The sequence below is a fragment of the Motacilla alba genome, chromosome 2 (assembly GCF_015832195.1).
Source record: "Motacilla alba alba isolate MOTALB_02 chromosome 2, Motacilla_alba_V1.0_pri, whole genome shotgun sequence".
NCBI lineage: Eukaryota > Metazoa > Chordata > Aves > Passeriformes > Motacillidae > Motacilla > Motacilla alba.
Window position 1 is genome coordinate 28195128 of NC_052017.1, and position 22747 is coordinate 28217874.

The window sequence follows — 22747 nt, forward strand, 5'->3', positions numbered from 1 at the left end:
CATGGGGCTATTGTCATAATTCTTTATTTTGCAATTATATCTGAAAGTCATAGCACTGGTCCTTGAAACAGAAACCTATTCAGGAAGAATACATTTATCACTGCACATACTGAAAAACGGAATTTCTAACATAATGAAAGTTTCAAAATGTATCGATATGATATGGTTGTAGAGAACAAATTTTTGTGTTCTGAATGCACTTTTTATACATATCCATTTGTTTCCCACTACCCCTCTGATTGAACATTTAAAAACTAAAACTAAAGAAACAAACTTCTTTCACCTTTAAGTGATCCTCTGTTATTTTCTTTTGCATTTGAGAGATTTGAAAAAAAATGACAAAATTGAAGAGGAAATGACCATGTATTACTGAGGGAGTACATTTATTCAACTGGTTTTCAGTTGGACGCATAAACTCTCTCCAAGAATAAGGCAATAAAACGGGCTGGGTTACCATATGGTAAGGCATAAAATCTTGTATGGGGAACTGTGGGAATGCGGGAATCTTGAAAATCTGCAATAACCTGTCTATGTTCAATGAAAGTCAATTAGAAATCTTGTCTTCATTCACTGTGACCTCTCAAATACAGAGTAAAATAAAGACTGAGGCATAGTTTTCAGCAGAAGATTTTCTTAATCTAAATGAATCAAGATAATGAAATTCTGTTCTACAAAAATTAGAATGTTGTGGGTTTGTTTTGCTTTCTTTTTTTTCCCCCTCACTGCTGTGGAAATCTTACTTTTGTTACAGAGTATCCTCTAGTCCCACCCTCTCAGCACCTGACCTGATTAAAAAATTGCAATAATCAAAAAGCCCGACTTGAATGCCATTTACTTTAAAGTTGGACTCGATGATCCTTGTGGGTCCCTTCCAACTGTGAAGAAATCTGTAAATCACCATAACTGTGCATTTTGCAAAGTAATTTATGTCTTGAAATGTCCTGTGATCTTACTTTCCACAACATAAAACTTCCACAAAACTGCAGGGCAGGGAATATATGGGAATTTCTTCCCAGTTACTGCCCGTAAAGTAGATAGATAAAAACCCAGGGAAATGAAAAAAGTTCAGTAATATTTCTCCTGAGAATGCTTCACCACTTAGATTGAATATTCAAACTAATATGCACTCTTAGCATCCTTATTTTGTATTTCTGCTCCTGGCATTGATATGAAACATTGACACCTCATAAATGGACTGCAAACCCCTTCTCAACAAATAGTCCATATGTGGACTTTCTTCAGCCTTTTTGAATCTGGCTTTAGATCTAACTGTGAGATATTATCTCGTAATAGTGAATGACCTATGTTTACATGACTGTGCAGCTGACCTTTTGATGTATTTCTCTTAAAACAGATATATTGAGCGCAACCTTGACACATTAGTAAGTAATTTAACATTTTGTGTACATGTGGTATCAAAGCCAATCTAAGAAGTTCTTACAATTCACTATACCCAGCTGCTGGTGCTTGCCCTCGTGCTATACACTTAACTGTGTAATGACACTTGTAGATAATGGTGCTACTGAATGAAGTGTGTATAGGGCACCCATTTTAAAAATTCAAATAATTCCTGTGATCTGTTTGGCCTCAGTAACAGTTTCACTGACATAAACTGAGAAGTGTTAGACTGAAATACATGAAGGGGAATAGGAGCTTGAGAAAGGGATCAGATTTTAAACTTGCTTTTACCCTGGAGAATATCTAACATTAAATGACATCCCTGCTGCATTAAGCCCATTCAAATAGTAACACTTGAGACCAATTATGAGCTGGGAACTGAAAGCTGTGAAACAGCATTTCATTAAATTGTTTCTAGGCTATAACTAACTGTGTAAGTGCAGCTCTCTAACCTGCCTCTCACCTACATAATTGCAGACTGGATCATTGATCTACTCACTTCATATTGGTACTATAAAAAGTCAAGTGGAGTGCTAGTGCAGATACCCTTCCACCAGACCCCTGACTGCACAGAAGACCAGGGCTGCCTCACACTGCTACTGTGGCTGAAACATGAAAACTCAGGATGCCTCACGCTGGTTTGTTCCAATTGCAAAGTCATGTTCCTGAAACTGCTTAGAACTAATCTTTTAGGTAATTAACTGCCTTTGACACACCTAGCTGATTATCTATCCCGGACTGATACCAGTCCAGGTATTACATAATCAGCTCTCAAGTGAAAGGCAGTTCTCTCAGAGGCCTTCAAATACAGTTTTGGTTAATGCTCCTTGGCTTTAAGAATTACCCTAACAACTACTCTGCAGGATTTTGTCCCCTTTGACAGTTTACTTTAGAGGCACAGGAAGATGCAATCTAAGGGAGACAGGGTGGAGAAGGTGGGGAAAGCTGACCCATTGTAGTTTACTTGCTTGGTTCCAGGCTTTAGAATCACACTGCATCCCTCCTTTTTCGCTTCTTGCTACCCCATACCACTAGCATCCACAGATGTCACCTTTAGCTGGATCCTGGCCAAAAGACCATAATCTTTTTCAAGACTTGAAGCTACAGCACTGACATGGTGAACTAGGCTATAAAAATTTAGAGATTTATGGGATGATTAAAAATGGCCCCATTGTTAGCATATGGAATCCTGAAACATCATCTGAAAAGTCTGTTTAGGAGACAACTAATTCACCATTCCTGCCTGAGTAGGAGGAGAATGCTCCTTACTACTTCATCAGGCCTCTGATACATTAACACTTAAACTAATAAACTCAGACATTTTAATTTACATCAATGTAATTACTGATATATGTAAAATTAATATGTCTTTAATTTGTGTGATTGGACTTTAATAATTCAACTGGATTTTTAGAATGCTTTCTATTTACAGAAATCATAAGGTTTCTTTGAAGGAAATCTTATAAAGAGACTTGAGAGCCTCTACTACTAAGTCTATAAAAAGCAAATCATACATTAGAAAATGGAATACTGCTTCTAATTTAAACTACTGACCTGCCTGTATAATCATTACTTATATTAAAAGAAAAGTGTTAGCACTTTAAAGTTCTAATACGAGATACGGAAACTCACATCTTCATGCAAATCACACAAATTCATGCACTGAATACAGCTACTTTATTTTTATTTGAAACAAAACTATTCTGTAGAACTAACTCTTGTTTTTAACTGGAGAATTAATAGGTACAGAGATATAGGATGTTCAACTGTGAGGAATAACAACATAAAATGTTGGATTTTTTCCACATATACAAACTTCTAAAATTAATTTTTAAACATTTCACAGACCAGAAACAAGAAAGAGAGGAATAAAAAAAAAAAAGAAAAAGGAAGAAACCCTTACCTTTCTCCTTGTTTCCCACCACTTTTAGGATTGACAAAAACTAAAAGTGGATGAGTGCCTGGAACTGGAGTGATCTAAAAGAAGGGAATAACACAGCCACTCATTAATGCTGTGTGTTGCATTCATTTTTTCCTATAGTAGACAGAAAACAAAAGGCTTAATGCAAACTCTATGTTATGCTATGTAATCCAGCTGGAAGCAATACCATAATTTGCAATAATCCTCACTTCATTAATTTGCCAGAAATTGCAAGTGACTTCTCTTTTAATGCTGTCTGTTTAACAGCTGTGTTGCCATTTTAACCAATAATGCCACTGAAATATTGAGATATATACATACATACCTATCTCTCTATATATAGATATATATTTGTGTGCATGTATATAAATACATATATCCATCAGTAGAGAAGAAAACTTTAAATGCAAATAATGTATTACTTACTCTGACAGTAATTTCCTTTAAAATAAGGAAAAGAAAAAAGCTTAAACTCTATTTTGGAGTGAGAAATGACACTATATTATCTACTATGAAGGTAAACTATAGCTATAATGGAAAATTGAACTTAACAGATTTTTTTTTTTAATTATGGCAATGAATACCTGCAACATTTTATATATTATGAAATCACACACTTTTTAAGATGTGGCAACCATAGCATTAAGAAATTCCTTTTAACACCTGAGAAAGCTGAAAAACTTAAGAAGGTAGAGGAGAAACCATAAGGAAGGAATGATAGTCTGAGGAAAAGAATGCTGATGAGAAGGAAGGCAACAATGACTTCTAGCATTATTTTTTTTACATTCTTTTGTGTATGGAAAGCTTTACACATTCATATTAATATTTAGCTTTACAAACTAACATCATCATTCTTAGTAATAGGGTTAGCCTGTATTTTCAGACACTCTGAGAAGTGTGTGTTCATTGCCTTTACTCCAAAGACTTGAACATAAAAAAATTACATCAGATGATCTCTAATACAGGTCTTTAAACCACGAAGCTAAATAACTATTCAGTGCATCACAACAAAGCTAGACTATTCATATTTAGAAGCATCACTTTTAGACATATTTAGAGTTCAAAGTCAACATCTCCTAAGTCATACACTAACAACTTCAGAGATGAAGCTTGGACCATCTGAGTTTCAAAATGATGCACTGAAAGGCCTTGCTTGAAGTCCTTATTCATAATTCCAGAAATAACAAAATGTGAAGATTTCATAAAGTGTAATTTAAGGCAGAACCTGAGAATCATAGATAGCTAAGGAGTTTTACAGGTGTACTAGAGATATAGGTATATAACCCTACAAGGCATCTAAAAGCACTTTTCTTTTAGTAGGAAATGCTAAGCACTAGAGTGTCAACTCTATTCATGAATTCACAAAAAAACCAGAATCAAATCTGTTCCAATACATACAAAAAATAATGGAAAAGTCCACAAATACAGTGGTGTTATAGAGCAGTGTTAAGCTTAGCATGAAACCAACTCAGTATCACCTGGCACAGTAAAGTGCTGTATATTGAAACATACATCAAATTGCAGAATACAGTGAAGTTTGTCATATATTTAATTTTTACCTACTGTTTTAATCAATTTTAGTTATTTAGCCAATTCCCATGGTGTTTATTCCGGTGAACTAAGTGTAAACCAATGGTGCTCATTGTGACAGAGATGGAATACCTACTGAAATCCCTAAGGACACAGGTTAATTAATGAGACTCATCCTAAGGTTATACATGATCTATTACTTCCTCTAATTAGAAATAATAATCCTGATCATTATGCTGGTTAGCTAGAAAGAAGCAAGATGAATGTGCTTAACTATGATTAATTGTCTTTAAGTTGTGCAGACCTCCACTGCCACTAAGTTATCTGCTCACTCTGTCTGATGGAAGGAAGGTTTGGGCTTGATCTTTCTCTCAAAAAAAGCTAAGTGATGGAATTTTCTATTTTAAACCTTTTCTTTCAAGACTCAATGAGATTATTTCAAGTAGAAATGTTTGGCTCATCAAAAAAAAAAATTCTAATAACTAATATGTATCCCACTCAGTTCCAAAATAAATTTTAATTAAATTTTTACAGCTTTTCCAAATTACTTTCCAGATAACATACGGTATTTTTATATAATGAAATGCAACTAAAGATTTAGACTAAATTAGTGAACATTTTCAAGCCCTAATCTAGCATTATTTAAAGGCAATCTTCATGATGTTAGTAATTTAAAGTAAACTAGTTACACAAGTAACTTAAAGTAGAAAGAAAAAACAAAAAAGAAAAAAGTGGTGGAACACATATATAGTTTCTCTCATATTGAAAACAGAGGTTTAAAAGCAGTAGTATCAAGATCTTTGCTTTTTTATCTTGTACCTTTAATAATAAAACAATGCAATTGATAATTAATACTGATTAAGTTTTCTGAAATAAAACCCTTGCTCATGGGAGATTTTGTTAAAATGAGACCATGCCAGCAGAATCAGAGTATTAGAAACAGAGCAGCATGCCAGATATGGGAGAATTAGAGTAGTATACTTTGATCAGATACAGAATGTTTTTTCCAGACCATCTTTGGGCAAAATACTAACATGAATTGCCAGTTATATTTATAGCATCTTACATATTTGTGAGAAGAGCTGAAAAATTATACAATCTTTTTTTAGGAAAAAAAGCCCTAACATTCTCATTGATCCCATCCTTTCAGTAGGATAGCCCTAAAGGTCCACTCAGCCTTCACAATAGTTACATTCACAAGAGGTTCTCATTTTTAATGCCAATCAAAAATTAAATATTTGATGCTAAGATGGATTCCTGCCACTCAAAACCAACTAAATCCATCCATGAAAAACAAAGACCACAGTATAATCAGCTAATTAGGGCCATAACTGCAGAATTATTTCTAATGTCATCACCATGGTACCATGTCATGCACTACATTACAAATGTGTCATTACAGAACACCATGCACTTAAAAAAACACCTCAAATCTATTCAATAATAGTTCCACCATCTTTGTCCCTACTCTCTTTTCCTCCATCTACAGCAGTCATAAAGAAAAGCAAGGATGAAATGCAGGCTTTTGATTTATCTTTGAAAGACAAGGTAGAACACAAGTTTTGGAACATACTAAAAAACTTAGGGGAAATCTTATGACCTGAAAGCAGAACATACAATAATTTAAAGTTTTGTGTTGAAGAGTCAATGGTGCTAAAATCTGCTGTTTTGAGTAGACCAAGTATATCCTAGGCACAGTATCACATGAGTGGAAAATAGAGACAAAACAATAGCAGAAAATAAACTATGAGGATAAGTAATCTAATGCTTGGAGTAAACACAAAATTCATAACGATACATAGTGCTGCAATCAAAAGGAGATTCCAAAGATGCTCCTCTAGAATACTTTATCTCAATGGAATTGCATTGATATCACCCAAAAGTTAGAAAATACTGTGTGTTTCCTTTAGCACAAACTTATTAATCACACTGTGACTGATTAGAAAGAACTTGAGCTTTCTTTCAATTAAGACTAGCATTTTTTGCTTCATGTTTTGTCACAGATGATCTGGATAGCAATGAAGCCTGTGAAAATGGTAAGTACAGGAAGAGATTCTTGAAAGCAATAGATAATGATTGCTCTAATATCCAACTACACCATCAATGGAGCATCCAAGTAACTGGATAGGTTTTAGGTTTTTCAGGTTTTGTTTGGATTTTTTTCCCTTCTTCGGGTTGTCATAACAAGAATGTTTGACTAACCTAAAACACAAAACAATACAATAAACCTCCATATCCTGACAAAACAAGATGAAATAATTGAGGCATAAAGTAATTGATAAATGGTAATGGAATCTTTTTACTGAAGCCCAACTGCAACATATCAAAAGATAGAGAGAACAGACAACTATGCATAGTAAATGATTATCACATTGTTATAATGATGATAATTTAACTCCCGAGGACATAAAGCAGCAGCTTCCTGCATATGGACATTGATTTCATTCAAAACTATTCATATCTCAAGGGAAACCAGTCAGCAGTTCAGGCATGCCTCTAAGTCACCACCCTTAAATAACACTAGCTCATCACACACGTGAGTTTTTCTTTCAAGCAGAAAAACTTCCATTTTTATTATAGATATTGCTAGTAATGAAAACACATAGCTTCTCACCACTATTAATGTTGATATGTCAAATACCCCACTTAGAAAAACCTGGACAAATAACACCCTTGAAGTTTACTCCATCCATTAATTAACAGGTCCAAATAAGAACAATTAACAATTATCAGGACAGACTTAGATTGATAACGTAAATTTACACAACATTGCATGATGTGTAAACAGATACGAAAGTAAAACTATTCACCCCATGACAGAAGTGTTTAGAGCTGATCTTCCCTCCCCTTATTGTCTTAGGAAATACTAATAATCACATGAGATGTGTATCACAGGATTCCTGAACCAATGGAAGAATTTACCTATTGACTTTTTAATCATGTAAAAGTGAAATATTAGAAGAGTGAATCTTTACTTCACTTTAAACATATTACACTCTTCATGTCTAAAATTATCTGCCTAATATTAAAATAACAATAATCACACCTGAAGGCCTTGTCCATCTACGGTGACAGAATTTGCTCTTTGCATTTTGTTCCGTTCTCCCAGTTTGTTCATTTGCTGGGGGCAGCTCTTTTCTTTTTTCACTGTTGCTTGTCTTTCCTTGAAAAGAGAAAAGGGAACATTTTAACACATTATATAATGCTATACAACTGTAACTGAGACTGTACCTCCAAAAAGTTGTTTTCTTGACTAGCAAGTAATGTCAGACTCTGCTTTAATGAAAATGAGATCTCAATCAAGTTAATACACAATGTCTGGCCACTTCACATAACATCTATCTATGTGCCTGGACATTCCATAATGACTAGGCAATAGATGGATGAAAAGTGTGCAGTCACAACACAAATTAATGCAATGATGTGAAAAGATAATCTGACATTACCAGGGTGCCATTCTGAAACCTGAAAGCCAATCATACAATATACTTAATTATTTAATAAGCATATTGGTAAGAGATCAGTAATTTTTCAAAATTTTATCCTGAGTGCTAGCAAAGGTTGGATGCTTCAGAGTGCTTTACCACTTTGGCAAAATATACCCAGTCTAAGTAAACCATAATCAATTAGTTGAGTAGCTTTTTATAAAATGTATTTCATATCAGAAGGAAACCATAATCTACATGAGATTTTAGCCACTGGCAACTTTTGATGCTGATACACAGCACAGCGAGATGGGTTTTTGAAAGAGAAAAACCCAGTATTATATTTTTGCAATAGTATTTTCAACTGTTATCAGGCCATTTCAGATAACTCTGCATGGAAAAAAAAAGTATTCTCATTTTTTGTATTTTATTTATTCTATTTATGAACTGCACCCAGCATGTCCTTTTAGGTTGTCCAAAAAATGCACTGTAAATTAAGACAGCAGATATTTATCAAACAGAATCAGTGTCTCCGATCCCAACTGCACTCCAGCTGCTTTCCTCACTTCACAAGTATAAGGAGGCTTTAAACTAGTCATGGGAATGGGCTGGCACAAAGCGGCTGCACTAGAAAAGGAGCATGAGGGACATTGTTGCATCCCCTGCAACTCCATCCAGTAACAAGTTCATTAAATGTTACCATTTACATTCCATACCAGGCCAAAGCCATCTCAGTGCTACGTCCCATAAAGCCTTAGGGATCGTACCAGCAATTAATCCACAAAACTCTTTCAGGAGCAGTTTTTACCGCTAAGAAGCACTGACACAGACTCTGTCAGGAAGGGAATAACTCCCAGCTTAATACAGTGCCTTCCAGCACAAATGTGGATCCTGTTTTTATACCATCTTCAGTTTCTTTAAGTGAGACTGGCAGAGTCTCAGTCCAGATCTGACGCAAAGAATGCTCCAGGTCAACCCTAAGCTGTTTTGGGGTAGCCAGGTGCTTTGGGGAACTGTGACAGTCTGACCATATTTTGTATAAAAATAATGGAAAAAACCTATGCCACTGAGAAAATAAGCAAACCAAACCAAAACAAAACAGGGGAATCTACACAATTGTCTGTATGCGGTGAGATTCCTAAGAGGTTAGTTAACAGAGCTCTTGGATGCTTTGAGTAACTTGGTTGGTGCAAGACGAGATCCAAGACTCTAGACTGCAGTATCACTGCTTTAAAGAGAAATCAGTAGCAGCAATTAGAGCCATTCACCTCACCCTTAACCTTGGAAACAAAAACACTGTATGTATCACTGCCTAAGAAATCACCAGCTCTGCACTTACTTATTTGATGATTTTTTCAGAAAGCAGAACCAGGATGAGGTACTCAAAGAAAATAAAATTTTTGAATTAACACAAAACATTTTGCACAATGGATTGGTTAGTCGCAAGGACAGCAAGTAATATACTTCCATATGAAGGAAGCTTCACACTTCATTACAAATTTCATAAGCTGCTTTGAGGTTTTAAACAAAGTTGTGAATAATTATCCTTAAAAGTCGCTACCTTTTATAAAAAGAAAGCATACCCTGTTAAATAGGATTTTACCTTGTGGCCAAATCTGACCAATGAATACTGCAACATCTTCAACAATCAAATCAGATGTCAGTAAAGCAGAGAAAAAGCTAGTAAAAATTGTGATCTCTAACTAAAATCAGAAACTGAGAGAAAATTTGAAAAGGAAAATCCCAAGCTAAAGGACACATTTGTGACAATTCAAAGTAAAAGTTAACCAAAATTAACAGACTCAGCACACTGCATTTGCACATTTAGAGAGGTTAAAAGAAATGTTCAAAAGAGGCCTACTTATAAAGTGTGGCACAAAAAATCTTCTTGTATATATCATGCTAATATTTAGAGGGAAAGTATTTTTACACTGCTGAGACTCATGCCCAAACCCACTGTTACTAATGACTCAAGTAAAAAGCAGTAATAATTACTCAGAGCAAAGTTTTGGATATTGGGGTGATACAAATAGCAGCATGATACAAACAGCAGTAAATAACCTCAGTCAGCCTCAGTCCTATGACTGCTGCATTAACATTCCTTCTCCAGTTTATACTTCCCACCCCATAAGTAAAATCATTGCTTGTTTCACAAAGACAATACAAGATAAGGTCATGTATCTCAGGTAACATAAAGGAAAAAAGAATATTCATGATACAGAACTGTCTAGAGTGTTAATAATATGATCAAAGATGGATACCTGACATCATTAACATTGAAACTCTGCTTTCTTCACTGATGATTTTTGAAGAAAGTAAAAATAAAGTATTTCATATTACCCATCTTATATGATACCACAATACATTTCACTGGGTCTATCAAAAGTGCTCTCTAAAAGCTTTCTGAAGAAGCTGACAAGAGATTCTAGATTTCCTAGAGTAATATATTCTATAATTTTTAGATATGTGTCCCACTAGCGAGGATTTGACTTAGTTTGTATGACATAATGTCATCAATTGTATAATAATGCTAATGAATAAATCTGTTAATGGAATACAAAAATATTTACCACTTCATTATTTTTTTAAAATATTCTTGTGCAGACCCTTTCTTTTATATATGAAATACCAGTTGTGTCTGACCTAAAGTATCTTTGTTTTGGGAACTAAAACATTACTAAGATGTCACAGAGTGTCAAGAAGCAAACAATTTAATTTTTAAAGTAGATAAAAACAGAAGAAGATAAGGATGACAGCCTAAAAATTCTAATAATGTTAAGAAAAAATTGATATGCATTGAAAAAATAGTTTTATAAAATGCAAAAAATTATCTTTCAATTTAAGAAATATTTCTGTAACAGTTGTGCTATTTTTAATATCTTGCTAAATAAAGCATACAAAATGATCAATGCATCTGTGCACCATTTTGTTTAGTGAACATGCATGAGGTTGACAGAGATACTGAATATAGCAATTGTACATTCTGATGGCTTAAAGAATGAAGCTTTTTGGAAGGCATGTGCCAGCACACATACCTTCCAAAACAGTATTTACCACAACACTTTTTCCCCCCCTTTTTGCACTTCTCATGCCTTATTTTCCCCCTTGAAGTCCCACTTTGAAGCCAATATTCATTAGCTGGAGCATCTACTATTCAGGACTGCTCCAGAGAGACCATTGCCAGGTGAGAACTATTCAATTGCATCTATTCCATATTGCAAATCGGAGAATAATTGACAAATAAGACAGGACTTTCCAAAATAATAACCCAGAATATCCTCTGTAGATTTTTTTTTAGCCCCAAAATGCACTTCATAGCAGAAAGAATGTACAATATCATGAACTGTTAGTACTCGAGCGTTCGTGGATGTCTCCTGCTACGCACCTCAGGGAGCAAACCTCCTAAAGTGGGAAGCGTCTGTTGGAAAAAGAGAAGGTTAGGCTGCAGCACCAAACAGCTGGGATGGCAAAGGGCATGGACAGGGTGTGCACAAGGAATGCTACCTTGCAGCAGTCACACTTAACAACAACATGCATGATACTTTGTTACACTTTTGCACAAGCGGACTTCACTGATGTTTTGGCTGTCATATTACACAATTTACACTCTGGAAAGTATGTGTGGGATCATTTTAGCACCAGCTAACAATCTTAGAAAACCTGAGGACTTCATTCTTTTGAACAGCAAAAGGAGATATCTGGTACCTGGAGAGCTATTTTGATTCTATCTTCCAAGTCTGTGAATTCTCATCCAAATCAAAGAATCTTGTTTAAAAAGTTTTCTAATTGTATAGCTACAATTAACAAGCTATACATCATTATTCCTCAAAATCTGCTTATATTCTTTCTTTATATAGAGGTAGAATCTTTTCCTTTACACAAAACACTTACATTTATAAATACCATACTCTTATCATAGCTGTTAGAATGAAAACAGATAAATAGTTACTAAAGAGCTGCCTCATTACAATTTAACTGCTGACACAGAATCCAGGGCAAATACAGCAACAACTGCATTTTCTCACCTTGCCTTTTATTCAGAAACTGCAAATATATTTTTTCTGGATTATTTCCTACACAAGATTATTTAAATCAATGTATTTCATAACATGAAACAACAATTTACTTATACATTATATAGGATTGCAAATTCATTAACAAATGCTTAATACCATTACACAGTTTGACAGGTGACAGCTTAAAACTAGAGATTACTTCTGTATGATAATTTCTTATTTTATTATATATATTTTGAAGTGAAATATATAACCTATTTGGGTATGGAGTTGCATAACGAGAGAAGTATATTTTTAGGTTATTATGGATAAACTAAAATAGCTTTAAAAAGTTAAAAAAATCTTTTCTAGACCTCCAAATCTTCACAGAGGATCAGATGGAATGCATGCAATACCACGTAAAGATATCCTCGAATATTTGCAAGATGAAATTTAAATATGTGACTTGAATACCAAACCAGTGCTTTGGGGTTCTTTTTAAGGTACTTGAAGGAAGATTGTTCCATGATTCCTCAGAGTTATTTTGTTTAATGACACGAGAATTTTTAAGGACATAATAATATTAGGTGCTCTCAGACTGTAATTTTGTAAACCTATATGGCATTCAAGACTCTGCTTACAAAACTCCCATTCCAGGAAATTTCTGTCCATAATTACACAATGACCAAAGAAAATTAGGATTCGAAAATCCTGAAAACTAAAAAAAAAAAAAAAAACCAAAAACAAACAACGCATCATCACTATGCCAAAACCAAAACCACGGCGTGCAATTTATCTGCAGTATCTATTAGATACCACATCCAAGTAACAGTGATTCAGATGACCTAAAACATTTTGATAATTTATTTTATAAATTCTCCATATTTCCAGCTCTGAGTGCATGCTAATCAAAAGAACCTATATTAGAACACCACATCATGCTGTCTGGAAAGCTCATAGAGCTGTAGCACAATACCCAGGTCTAAATCCCTAGGCAGAAGCTAAAAGTCATCCTGTGGACAAGATTATTAACCAATTCTCAGCAAAAATACCGTTCATTGAGCTGCACATGCCCATACTATAAAGGAAAGTTAAGGCTTCTAATTAATTTGAGAGCTGTCTTAAGAAAAGCATTTGCAGCACAGGAAAAAAAAAAAGAAAAAATCACATCATGCCACTGAGAAGGAAGCGTTTTGTCACCTATAATACTGGTAGCCAAAACAGCTGCAACAAGACAAGTCTGGAATGGAGAATATGTGTTTAAGAATAACTTCTATAACTGCTGATTGTTCCTTCTTCTGAACAAGGAATCATTATGTGGTAAGTTAATAAATATACTTTGTACTCCTTTTTTAGTTTGTCTAAATAAAAAAGTAAAGAATTACACATCAAAACACAATCAAGTCTCTCATTTAGCATGTTGGCCTTAGCATTCAGTTTTCTGTAGACAACTTGCCTTATATCTTGTACCCATTCAATACATACATGAATATATGGCCCAAGACCTTCAACTGGATTTGCAATTCCAGCTTGGGCTATAGCAGCTGATTACATACACTGCCCAAGAAAGACTAAAGTGTTGGAAAAGAATTTTGAAAATAAAATCATATTAAACTCCAGTGGGAGAGGATATAAAATATAAGGCAGAAACTTAGAAACAGACAGTAGTGATGAGCTGTGGGCAGGCAGCTAGATATAACTTACAATGATTGAATGGCTGCCATTTCAGTTTATCAGCATCTTATTATTTTAACATTGAACTGTGTTTGTTGAACAGCTAATTAGTTAGGAAGATACATTTTCCTCCAGGGCAATTATTAATTTCCTTCTGACTTCAAAGAAATGAAAAAGCTCTTAGCGTAGATAAGGACACCATTATATTTCAAGTCTGATTTAGATTCTCAGAGAACTGAAGCTGCAATATGAAACACAATAGAGAAGCATAAAAGTGGTTTGTTTTGTTTTTTAAATCTCTTTCAGTTGCTATGTCATTACTTAATATTCAACAACCAGATCTAAATTCAACTTCCCCCACCCAGCACATATATTCAAATAACTTTTTTTTTTATAGGATCTTTGTTCAGAAACTCATGATAAGGCTAGTACTCAACTTCAAAGGACTGAGTTGCTCATAAAATGCTTACACACTGCACTGACTTTCTGTGCTCCATGCTGAGCTTGGATTCAACTGATCTCTACTATTATAAAAACAGAAGAATCATTTTAGGATTAATAACTGGAATGGGGATTAAGAAAGCTCATTCTTCAATCAGGCACTGCTAATTCCCTTTCTCTCTCTCTCTACAACTCTGCTTCCTATATAAATAAAGTCTACATACCTCACAGGAAAACAGCCTTAGTAAAACATAATACCAGACATGGAAAAATATCTATTGAACTATGTTGCAATTATAGCCAATACCTATTCTATCTGGTCTAAATACTAATAGTGAACGAAAATTCTTAAACAGTATTTTCAAGTTTAATTCTGTATTATTTTTTGTCAGAAAGTCAATACACCTGCCATATTTACACAAAAGTTTGAAGCTATAGGTCATAATGCATATTGAATAAATTGAATTAAGGCACATTTCCTATCTCAAACATGTAATCTGCTATGTGTATTGTTCTATATGACTAAACAGAACTAGTCAGAAAAAAAAAGATTTTTGAATATTCATGGCTTTGTACAACAAAATACCAAAGGAATCAGATACATCTGTTTTCTCCTCCCCACTGTATTCATATTTTAAGCCATCTATATTTTAAAATAAGAGGTCAAGTGAATTTGACTTATGAGGGTTTTATATTAGTGTATATAAAGAGATGCACACTGTGATGTACAAAAATTCTATGTATTTTCTATATACCAATTTAGGTCTGTATATGTAGTCCATATTTACATAAACTGTATTTATGCTTAGATGACTTTGTCCTAAAACGTTATAACATCTTCACTACCCAAAACAAAAGTCAAATTCATTCACAAGAGTAAAGAAACAAAATGGAAACTGTTTCAAACTTTTATCATGATGACCCATTTTTCACAGAATGCAAAACAATGTAGTTGGATATCAAAGCACACAGAAATGAACCCAGTTCTAATTTGTTTTTTTCATTCTTTACATTCAATACTATACCAGAGCTTTCACCTCTGAAATTAACTGGTTACTATGGGGACAGTGATACTTGTCATATAATAATGCTCATATTGTAAGCAGGGTACCTTATGTTTTACAATTTATTCCTTAATTTTATTTTTATTCCACAATTAAACATTTTAATTATAATTTCAAAAAATAATGCTAGAAATAAAGTGAAAGAAGTTCATTGAAAAAACCACATATACAACAGGAGAATCAAAATCATCAGGCATTATGAAATTAATACACATTATTATTTATTAAATAGTAATCTTTTATTGGTTGGTTTGTCACTATCCAGGGCTGTATCTATTTTGGTGGGAAATTGAAAATCTAATTACTTTTCTGCAGACATAAATAAAAATTAGAACATCCTATATGTTCACCAGTAAACAGGGTGAAGTAAAGGAAGGCATGAAATAAAGACAAAATGTATGCTTCCATTTTTACCTTTCTGCCTTATAAAGGGACACAGTAAGGGAAACTGTCTCATAAGCAGAGACCAATCTTGCTTTCTTCACTACTCACTCATCTCATTCCAATACCCAGTTTTAAACCTGGTTATGATCTAATTCTGTACTCCTGGTAGGCTAGGATTCAATTGAGTTAAAGATTTTTAAACTCACTGCCAGTCAACCTTATCATGAACTTTCATTATGTGCATGTAATTAATTGGGTCCAATGAACAATATCAGTACTGAGTTATAGACTTTTTCCCCCCCACCATATAATTAGAATATAATTACCCACAGGATATCAGAATGATGCAAAACCTTTCCTCTAAATGTGCCCTCATTAGGAAACAAGTCTCAATGTACATTTATTCAATCAGTATGAATTAATTAAAATGTTACTGAAATAAAAGAGAGTAACATTAAAGTGTATCTGACATCTATTAAAAGACTATCACTTGAGATCTGCACACCGTTTATAACAAAACTCATTTAACTTGAAGAAAAAATTTCACCATACAACAAGCCTTATATACAGCAAACAGAAAAGTAAAAAGGACAAAAGTTGATAGACCAGATTTTACTAAAACATTTAAAATTGATGCAGTGAGATATGAAGAATCTTTACATGACACTGAATCTAAACAGATGTGATGTTTTCATGATGTACACAGTATCAACTACATGAGTTTCCTCATCTTTTTTTTTTTTTTCTTCACCTGACAATGTAGCTTATGATATTTAAGAATAACATTTGAAAAGCTCTATTTTTGTGCAGTTTTTTAAGATGGGAGGACCTTTATTTAACTTAGACAAACCATCTAACTTTCACATGAAAAGGCATTTTGGTTCTCTCTCCAGCCACTATGAGTCACTCAGTTGAGATCATTTTGGCAGCACTGGTATAATATCTGGTGCTGTGTGTGAATAATATCTGGTGCAATGTGTGAAAAAGTCCTTTAACTGTTGAGGCTGGACTTCACAAGAACTGAAGAAATGAAACATGAGAGATGCTGGATGAAAAAGGAAAAAATATGTATGTCCCTGGTTCTGCAAAAGAGAAAAGATGAAAAGGGATATAGCCTGTACCCTTGAAGAAAAACTTAGGAGAAGGCATCTCGTTCAGAGAGTAATTCTGCAGTTTTCTGAAGGAAAACTCCCAAGGTTACAGGTGGAAAGGAGGGCCATCATTTTTAGGAGATCAAAGATACAAGATTTTTCATCTTGCTATTTTCCTTATATTCTGTGGGAGAAGAAAATACATTCTTCTCTGACACCTCAAAATACTCAAGGATATGCCTGGTACAGCAAGCATTATGGTCATCTGCTTTTATTTACCTTCCACATATACACAGCATTGCAAGAATATTAATGCTCAGCTGATCATTGAAGTTAAATGTGTGACCTGGGTGAAGGACCCTTCCACTGTCAGACTGGTATGTCTGAACACATAATTTTCATTCACAGACACACTTGCATGGTTAGATGGCTTTCACAAGAATATATTCACTGGTTTTGCTGTCCTTATTGAGAATGCTGGTCTCACATGCACTGAAGTATTATGTTTCTCAAAAGGAATCCCCATAACAGGAAATGGGAGACACTAATTAAAATTTTCTAACACAAATCATATGTACACTATAACCAATCACTTTCAGAAGAAATTACTATTAGCTAGGTCAGTGAGGTAGTATTTGTAACATAACTAAACTCAGGACTTTAATGCATTTTTGGAAGAAACTACTAGATAAATAATATACTACAAAATTATAAAGTCCCCATTAAATCACAGTAAAATATATGTTCCATTCCAAACAATATAAATTGTGCTGAAATATATGACTTGTGTTGCATTGTTAGCAACATGATTCCAAAAGAGGAAAACATATTTACTTCTGCTTATGCCTTGAAAATTTGGAGATAAAACAAACCTATTCAAGAGTCATTTGACTCTAGAGTGGTTCTACATATCCTCTAAACAACTTAACTAAACTCCAATTGTGGAATAAAAATCCTAATTCCTCTATTCCTCTTCCTCTACTGAAAAGAAAATGTAGTTATGCCAATACAACTGAAGATAAAATTTCCTTCTGGAGATTCATTCTGTTAAGACCAAGGGCAAATGATAAATAACATTAATTTGAAAACAACAGCCCAATAACAGAATCATAATTTCCAGATGCAAACTTTTAAAGTATAACCTCAAATCCTGAAAATTTAATAAGGTAATACAGAACATAATCATTCAACAAACTTAAAATAATATTTTATAACTATTAATCAGAACTTGTCCAGATAATACAAAAATACCATAGAGACAAACTAAAAAGTCACTTTTGTGATTTAAAAAATATTTAAAATATTCCATAAATATTAAAGGCAGGTTTCCATTGGATTGTTTCATTGAGAGCAATGGAATAATCCCACTTTACACAGGTAGAGGGCCACAGTCTAACATCTGTACCTTAAAAGATTTATAAACAAAACAGCCAAAAGGATTCATTAGAAAACAAGTAATTTACAATAGACACAAATATTATATTCCTGATCATCAGCAACTGGTTTAAGATTAGGGTGTATATTTTCTTTTTTGCCTCCCTTCAATATATTACACTTTCTTAAGTTCAAGCATTTTTTACACTAATTATGAAATACATTTAAAGAGGACCACTCATCTGTTCTCTTATGAATATGATGATGCTATGACTTTCATCAGCATAAAATATCCAATTTAATATGTGAAAACATAAGTTAATTCTCAAGCTCTTTTTTTAATGATAAAATGGTCAGCTCTTTTCTATACAACCTACACATGGCATGCATTTTTATTTTCATTGAATTGAGTTATTGTTTTTGTGGACAGAGAAATTTACTGTCCACGACTGCAGAATAAAATATACTATAATGTTGATGCATAGCTTACTGCAAGACCAGTGTCATCATTCTAGGTAACCTCCGGCTTAGATCAGAGACCTCAGCATTGCAGATATACAATATGCATCCCAAGCAAAAACTGCCCATAAGAATAACTTCATTATTCTGGGAAGTTGGATCTATAAAAGATGTAAAATGTAGAAGTGTTCTGCCTATACAGTTTCTGGTAAGTACAGTCTGAATAAGTGATAAAACCTGAGTCAGCTTCAGTTATAATATGCCCTACAGAAGGTTCATTCTCACATGAAGGAAAATGCAGTATGTACAGGGTAAAACACACTTATGCCTATAAACCCATCAGCCAGGATTTCACATTGTGTTTAAAGTTCACACAGTCCTGTGACTTTACCAAATATCTGGCAGCCAGTCCCAGCAGCATTTTAATCTTAATGAAAGAGGATTACATCTGAAATTAACATACAAACAACTCACCAACACTACCGGGCAGATTGATGTGGGTGGCAAAATATGGTCCTTCAAAGGTCCACAGTCACATTCAGGTTTCAGATGTGAAGCACACTTGTTATGCAACTACATGAAGACAGAAAATGAAGATTCAACTTAGACATTTTTCTATTACAGCATAAGAAAATGGGCATCCTAGAATGAGGTGAGTTTCATAACCTGATTATTACTGAAGCTCTGGAAGGAAAACAAAACATACTGCAGTGGAAAGCTCCCTAGGACGGACAAAACTAACACATTTGTATTGAAGGGAAGAATGATGGATTAAAGTATTTTTCAGTTTGGGAATTGTATGTGTGGATCAGCACACAAAATAAGAACATTGCACAGCAATATTTTAACTGCAGCATACTGTTACTGGTGACCAAAACCTTCATTTCAGGAGAGAGCTTCTTGCACTGAGCCAGGAACTAGAGTAGTTCTACTACTAGTGAGTAATTCAAGGCAGGTTTTGGCACTATTGGTGTAACTCTTGTTTCCTTCCTGATGCTGATAGCCACTATAGATTCAAATATAAGAGAAAAACACAGGAATATCGTTAAGCTTCATTGGGTAAATTTTGGTCTTGATTCAATCAGTTTTCAGGTTACCATTGACTGCTGAGAAACTGGAACTACTCTCCTTTTTCTAACTTATGCTTGAATTCATCCAGTTTTTTTGAAAGCAATGACAATAGTTCTACTCTGAAAACATCAAAAGAATATCTTCAGGTCTGCTGACAGGAAGAGCATTGGCTGACTTCCATTTCGCTACAGAAGTTGAATGGACAAATGTGCATATAACAGGAACATAAAACGGTAATAAGTAATGATAAATGATGAAATATTTTGCATTAGCAATCAAGAGTTCCTGTTCATAATTTAGAATTTAACTCAATTCCAATTACTCTAAATATTCAGCCACACAGTACAAAGGCACAGTTGTGTGCTTGGACCATGCAAAGCATTCACATTTAATAGTATACGTCACCATATCATTAGACACAGAATAAAATAAAATTAATATTGTAAAATTTTGTGAAATTTTACTTTTTCTGGACTTGATGATCGTAAAGGTCTTTTCCAACCTAAATTATTCTGCATTTTTATCTCTGTATAGATTCAATAAAATGCATTAAGGTGTTCATATAGCATCCATTTCCCTTAGAGATTGGTATTTTTGAAAATATGTGTATACTTACAGTAAAGAAAAATAATCAGGCTAATAAATATCAGGAGTTGTGAGGTAAAGAAATCTTATTAACAAGTGATTTATCTAGTGTAACAGGTAGCATACAGTATTAGTTCAACAGGTTGAAAAGCTGTTACAAAACCTGTAGTTCAATACCTGCATCTATAAATCACATTTTTCCAATGACTGACTCATTTTCCCTTAAAAAGTTTAACTCATATGAACTCTATCAAAATTACAATAATACTGTACCAATTGCTGATATATATAAACTTTATTGGTTATATGGTCTTCATAAAATTATCTGGTACAGTTAATTTTGACATGACATTTCTGAATTTTGAACTGAATGGCACCTAGTATTAGCCTTGTCCATATTCATTTATACTGCAAAGTTACCTTTTTAGGCAGTCACTTAGCAACAGAAAATAGAAGTCTAAAGAGTTTTGATTTACTCTGAGTATTAAAGCCTTATTGTGAGGGTATTCTGGTAGCCCTGTAATCTAAATCATTTGTCATGCTAATTCTCTGCCTCGGTGGTAAGGCTACTTGTACCATAATTAATGCACACCAGGCCATGTTACATCAAATAGAAGTATCTTCACACATTCAGTGGTAATTAGCAGCTTTGCTACTCAGTGGCATGCAAACTTATCTATGAAAAAATAGCTTAATCTTCTTATTAGTCTCTGCTGATCTCTGACAACAGAATTGGCACATAGCAAATAACAAAAGGTAAAAGAAACCAAGCTTTAATGAAAACAACACTTTGACACAAAGAAATAAAATAATATGCATGACTCTATATTTTAGCAGGTTTTAAATACATTTCCCCAAAACTCCCTTATCCAAAACCTATCTCTTGTAGAATATTACCTCACTAACACACCTGCAAAGCAGGAAAAAGTGTACTTGCTGGAGAGAAGATGAGGGGAAAAAAATTCACATTACCATGGTGGAGAACTACAAATTATATGGAAGAGGGATCATGGATTTGGCTGATAAGTCAGTATAAGAAGGCTCCTTATTGAAAAACACCTCTAAATGTTGGGACTTAAGTCAGTTATTTGACATCAGAAGTGATCTTATCAAGCCTTAAAAATAGATATATCTAAAAAGCATGAAAAAAACCTCAGCATTAGCTCTGTAATAAAGAGCATCCCCGTCAATTATAAGCTGTGAATGTGCAGTACAAAGAGTTGAAAAACACATGAAGGATGTGATCATAATTACATAATCTCAGAATATCCATTCAAAAATCATACATCTGTTAGAAATTCAAAACACTTTTTCTGTAATAGAGGTATTACTATTAGAAAATGAAGCTATTGCAATAAAATATATCAAGTGAAGAGAACTGCAAGTGAATAGGAGTTTGAAATATAATTTTCAGTATTTAAAAATACTCATTCTTTAATTGTGCCAAATTCACATCTGAATTTATAAAAAGAAATAAAATATTATTAAATTTATTTGAAAATTTGAAATTGCTTTTTAAAAAATCATTATTATTCAGAAATAAACTGAAAATTGTAAACCTTAGGGCCAACATTTTCAATTTCAGCTGTCACAAAACAGACACCCATTTTTAATTGGAACCTTGACAGTTATTTAAGCATTTAAATAAGCACACAAGCACCCAAGACATTTTCATAAGAATTTAGCATTTTTTTAGAGTGATTTCAATCATAAATTCCTCAATACTTCTTCAGTAAATAACAGATCTCATGAAAATCCTTTGACTCTTGATGTACAACTTCGAGGAGTGAAAGATCTTTACAAATCTGGTCCAGATCCACATGAACTGATGGGAAAATAATTTCTACTGAGGAAAGATGGAATTTGCAAATTCCTTTGACTTTAGAAGTCAACATATGCTACACAATATATATTTCTTGAATGATATACACATATTATACAGGTATAAACAGTATAAACACTTGCATATCTACAGCAGAACACCCTTACTTTTTTTTGCTAAACACATATAGCCATTGCCTAAGTTTAATTATCTACATGCAAAACATTTTGGACTGGGTGTTTTACTCTTTACATAAATTATCCAAATTTTGACAGCAATCTGGACTACATATTTGCTTTCTTCTAAAATATTGTTTTTTAAGTAATCATAACAGCTTCTCACTGAAAGCATCCTGGATCTATTTTCTTTGATGATGTTTCATATTTTGTATTCTTGTGTTAAGAAAATATGTCATAAAACATCCAAACTTGTACATTTAAAACAAACATTCACTACTGCCTCAGTCTCACATTATTATTTAAAGCACTGAACAAACAACTGCTGTTCCGTAAC

The 22747-nt window shown here is 33.7% G+C and overlaps 1 protein-coding gene across 6 annotated transcripts in view; it reads right to left on the reverse strand.

Moving 5' to 3' along the window:
- The window catches only part of DGKB (diacylglycerol kinase beta), a 334152-nt gene that overhangs the window by 208691 nt on the left and 102714 nt on the right, over nt 1-22747 (reverse strand). For 4 of the 6 annotated variants that reach the window (XM_038163165.1, XM_038163173.1, XM_038163184.1 and 1 more), the window contains 4 exons: nt 19231-19329; nt 11660-11692; nt 7896-8012; nt 3302-3375 (listed from right to left, as the gene is read on the reverse strand). In XM_038163165.1, coding sequence (XP_038019093.1) covers nt 3302-3375; nt 7896-8012; nt 11660-11692; nt 19231-19329 — 323 coding nt within the window. The remainder of the gene's footprint in view (nt 1-3301; nt 3376-7895; nt 8013-11659; nt 11693-19230; nt 19330-22747) is intronic. The other 2 variants (XM_038163204.1, XM_038163193.1) reach the window with 1 other exon arrangement.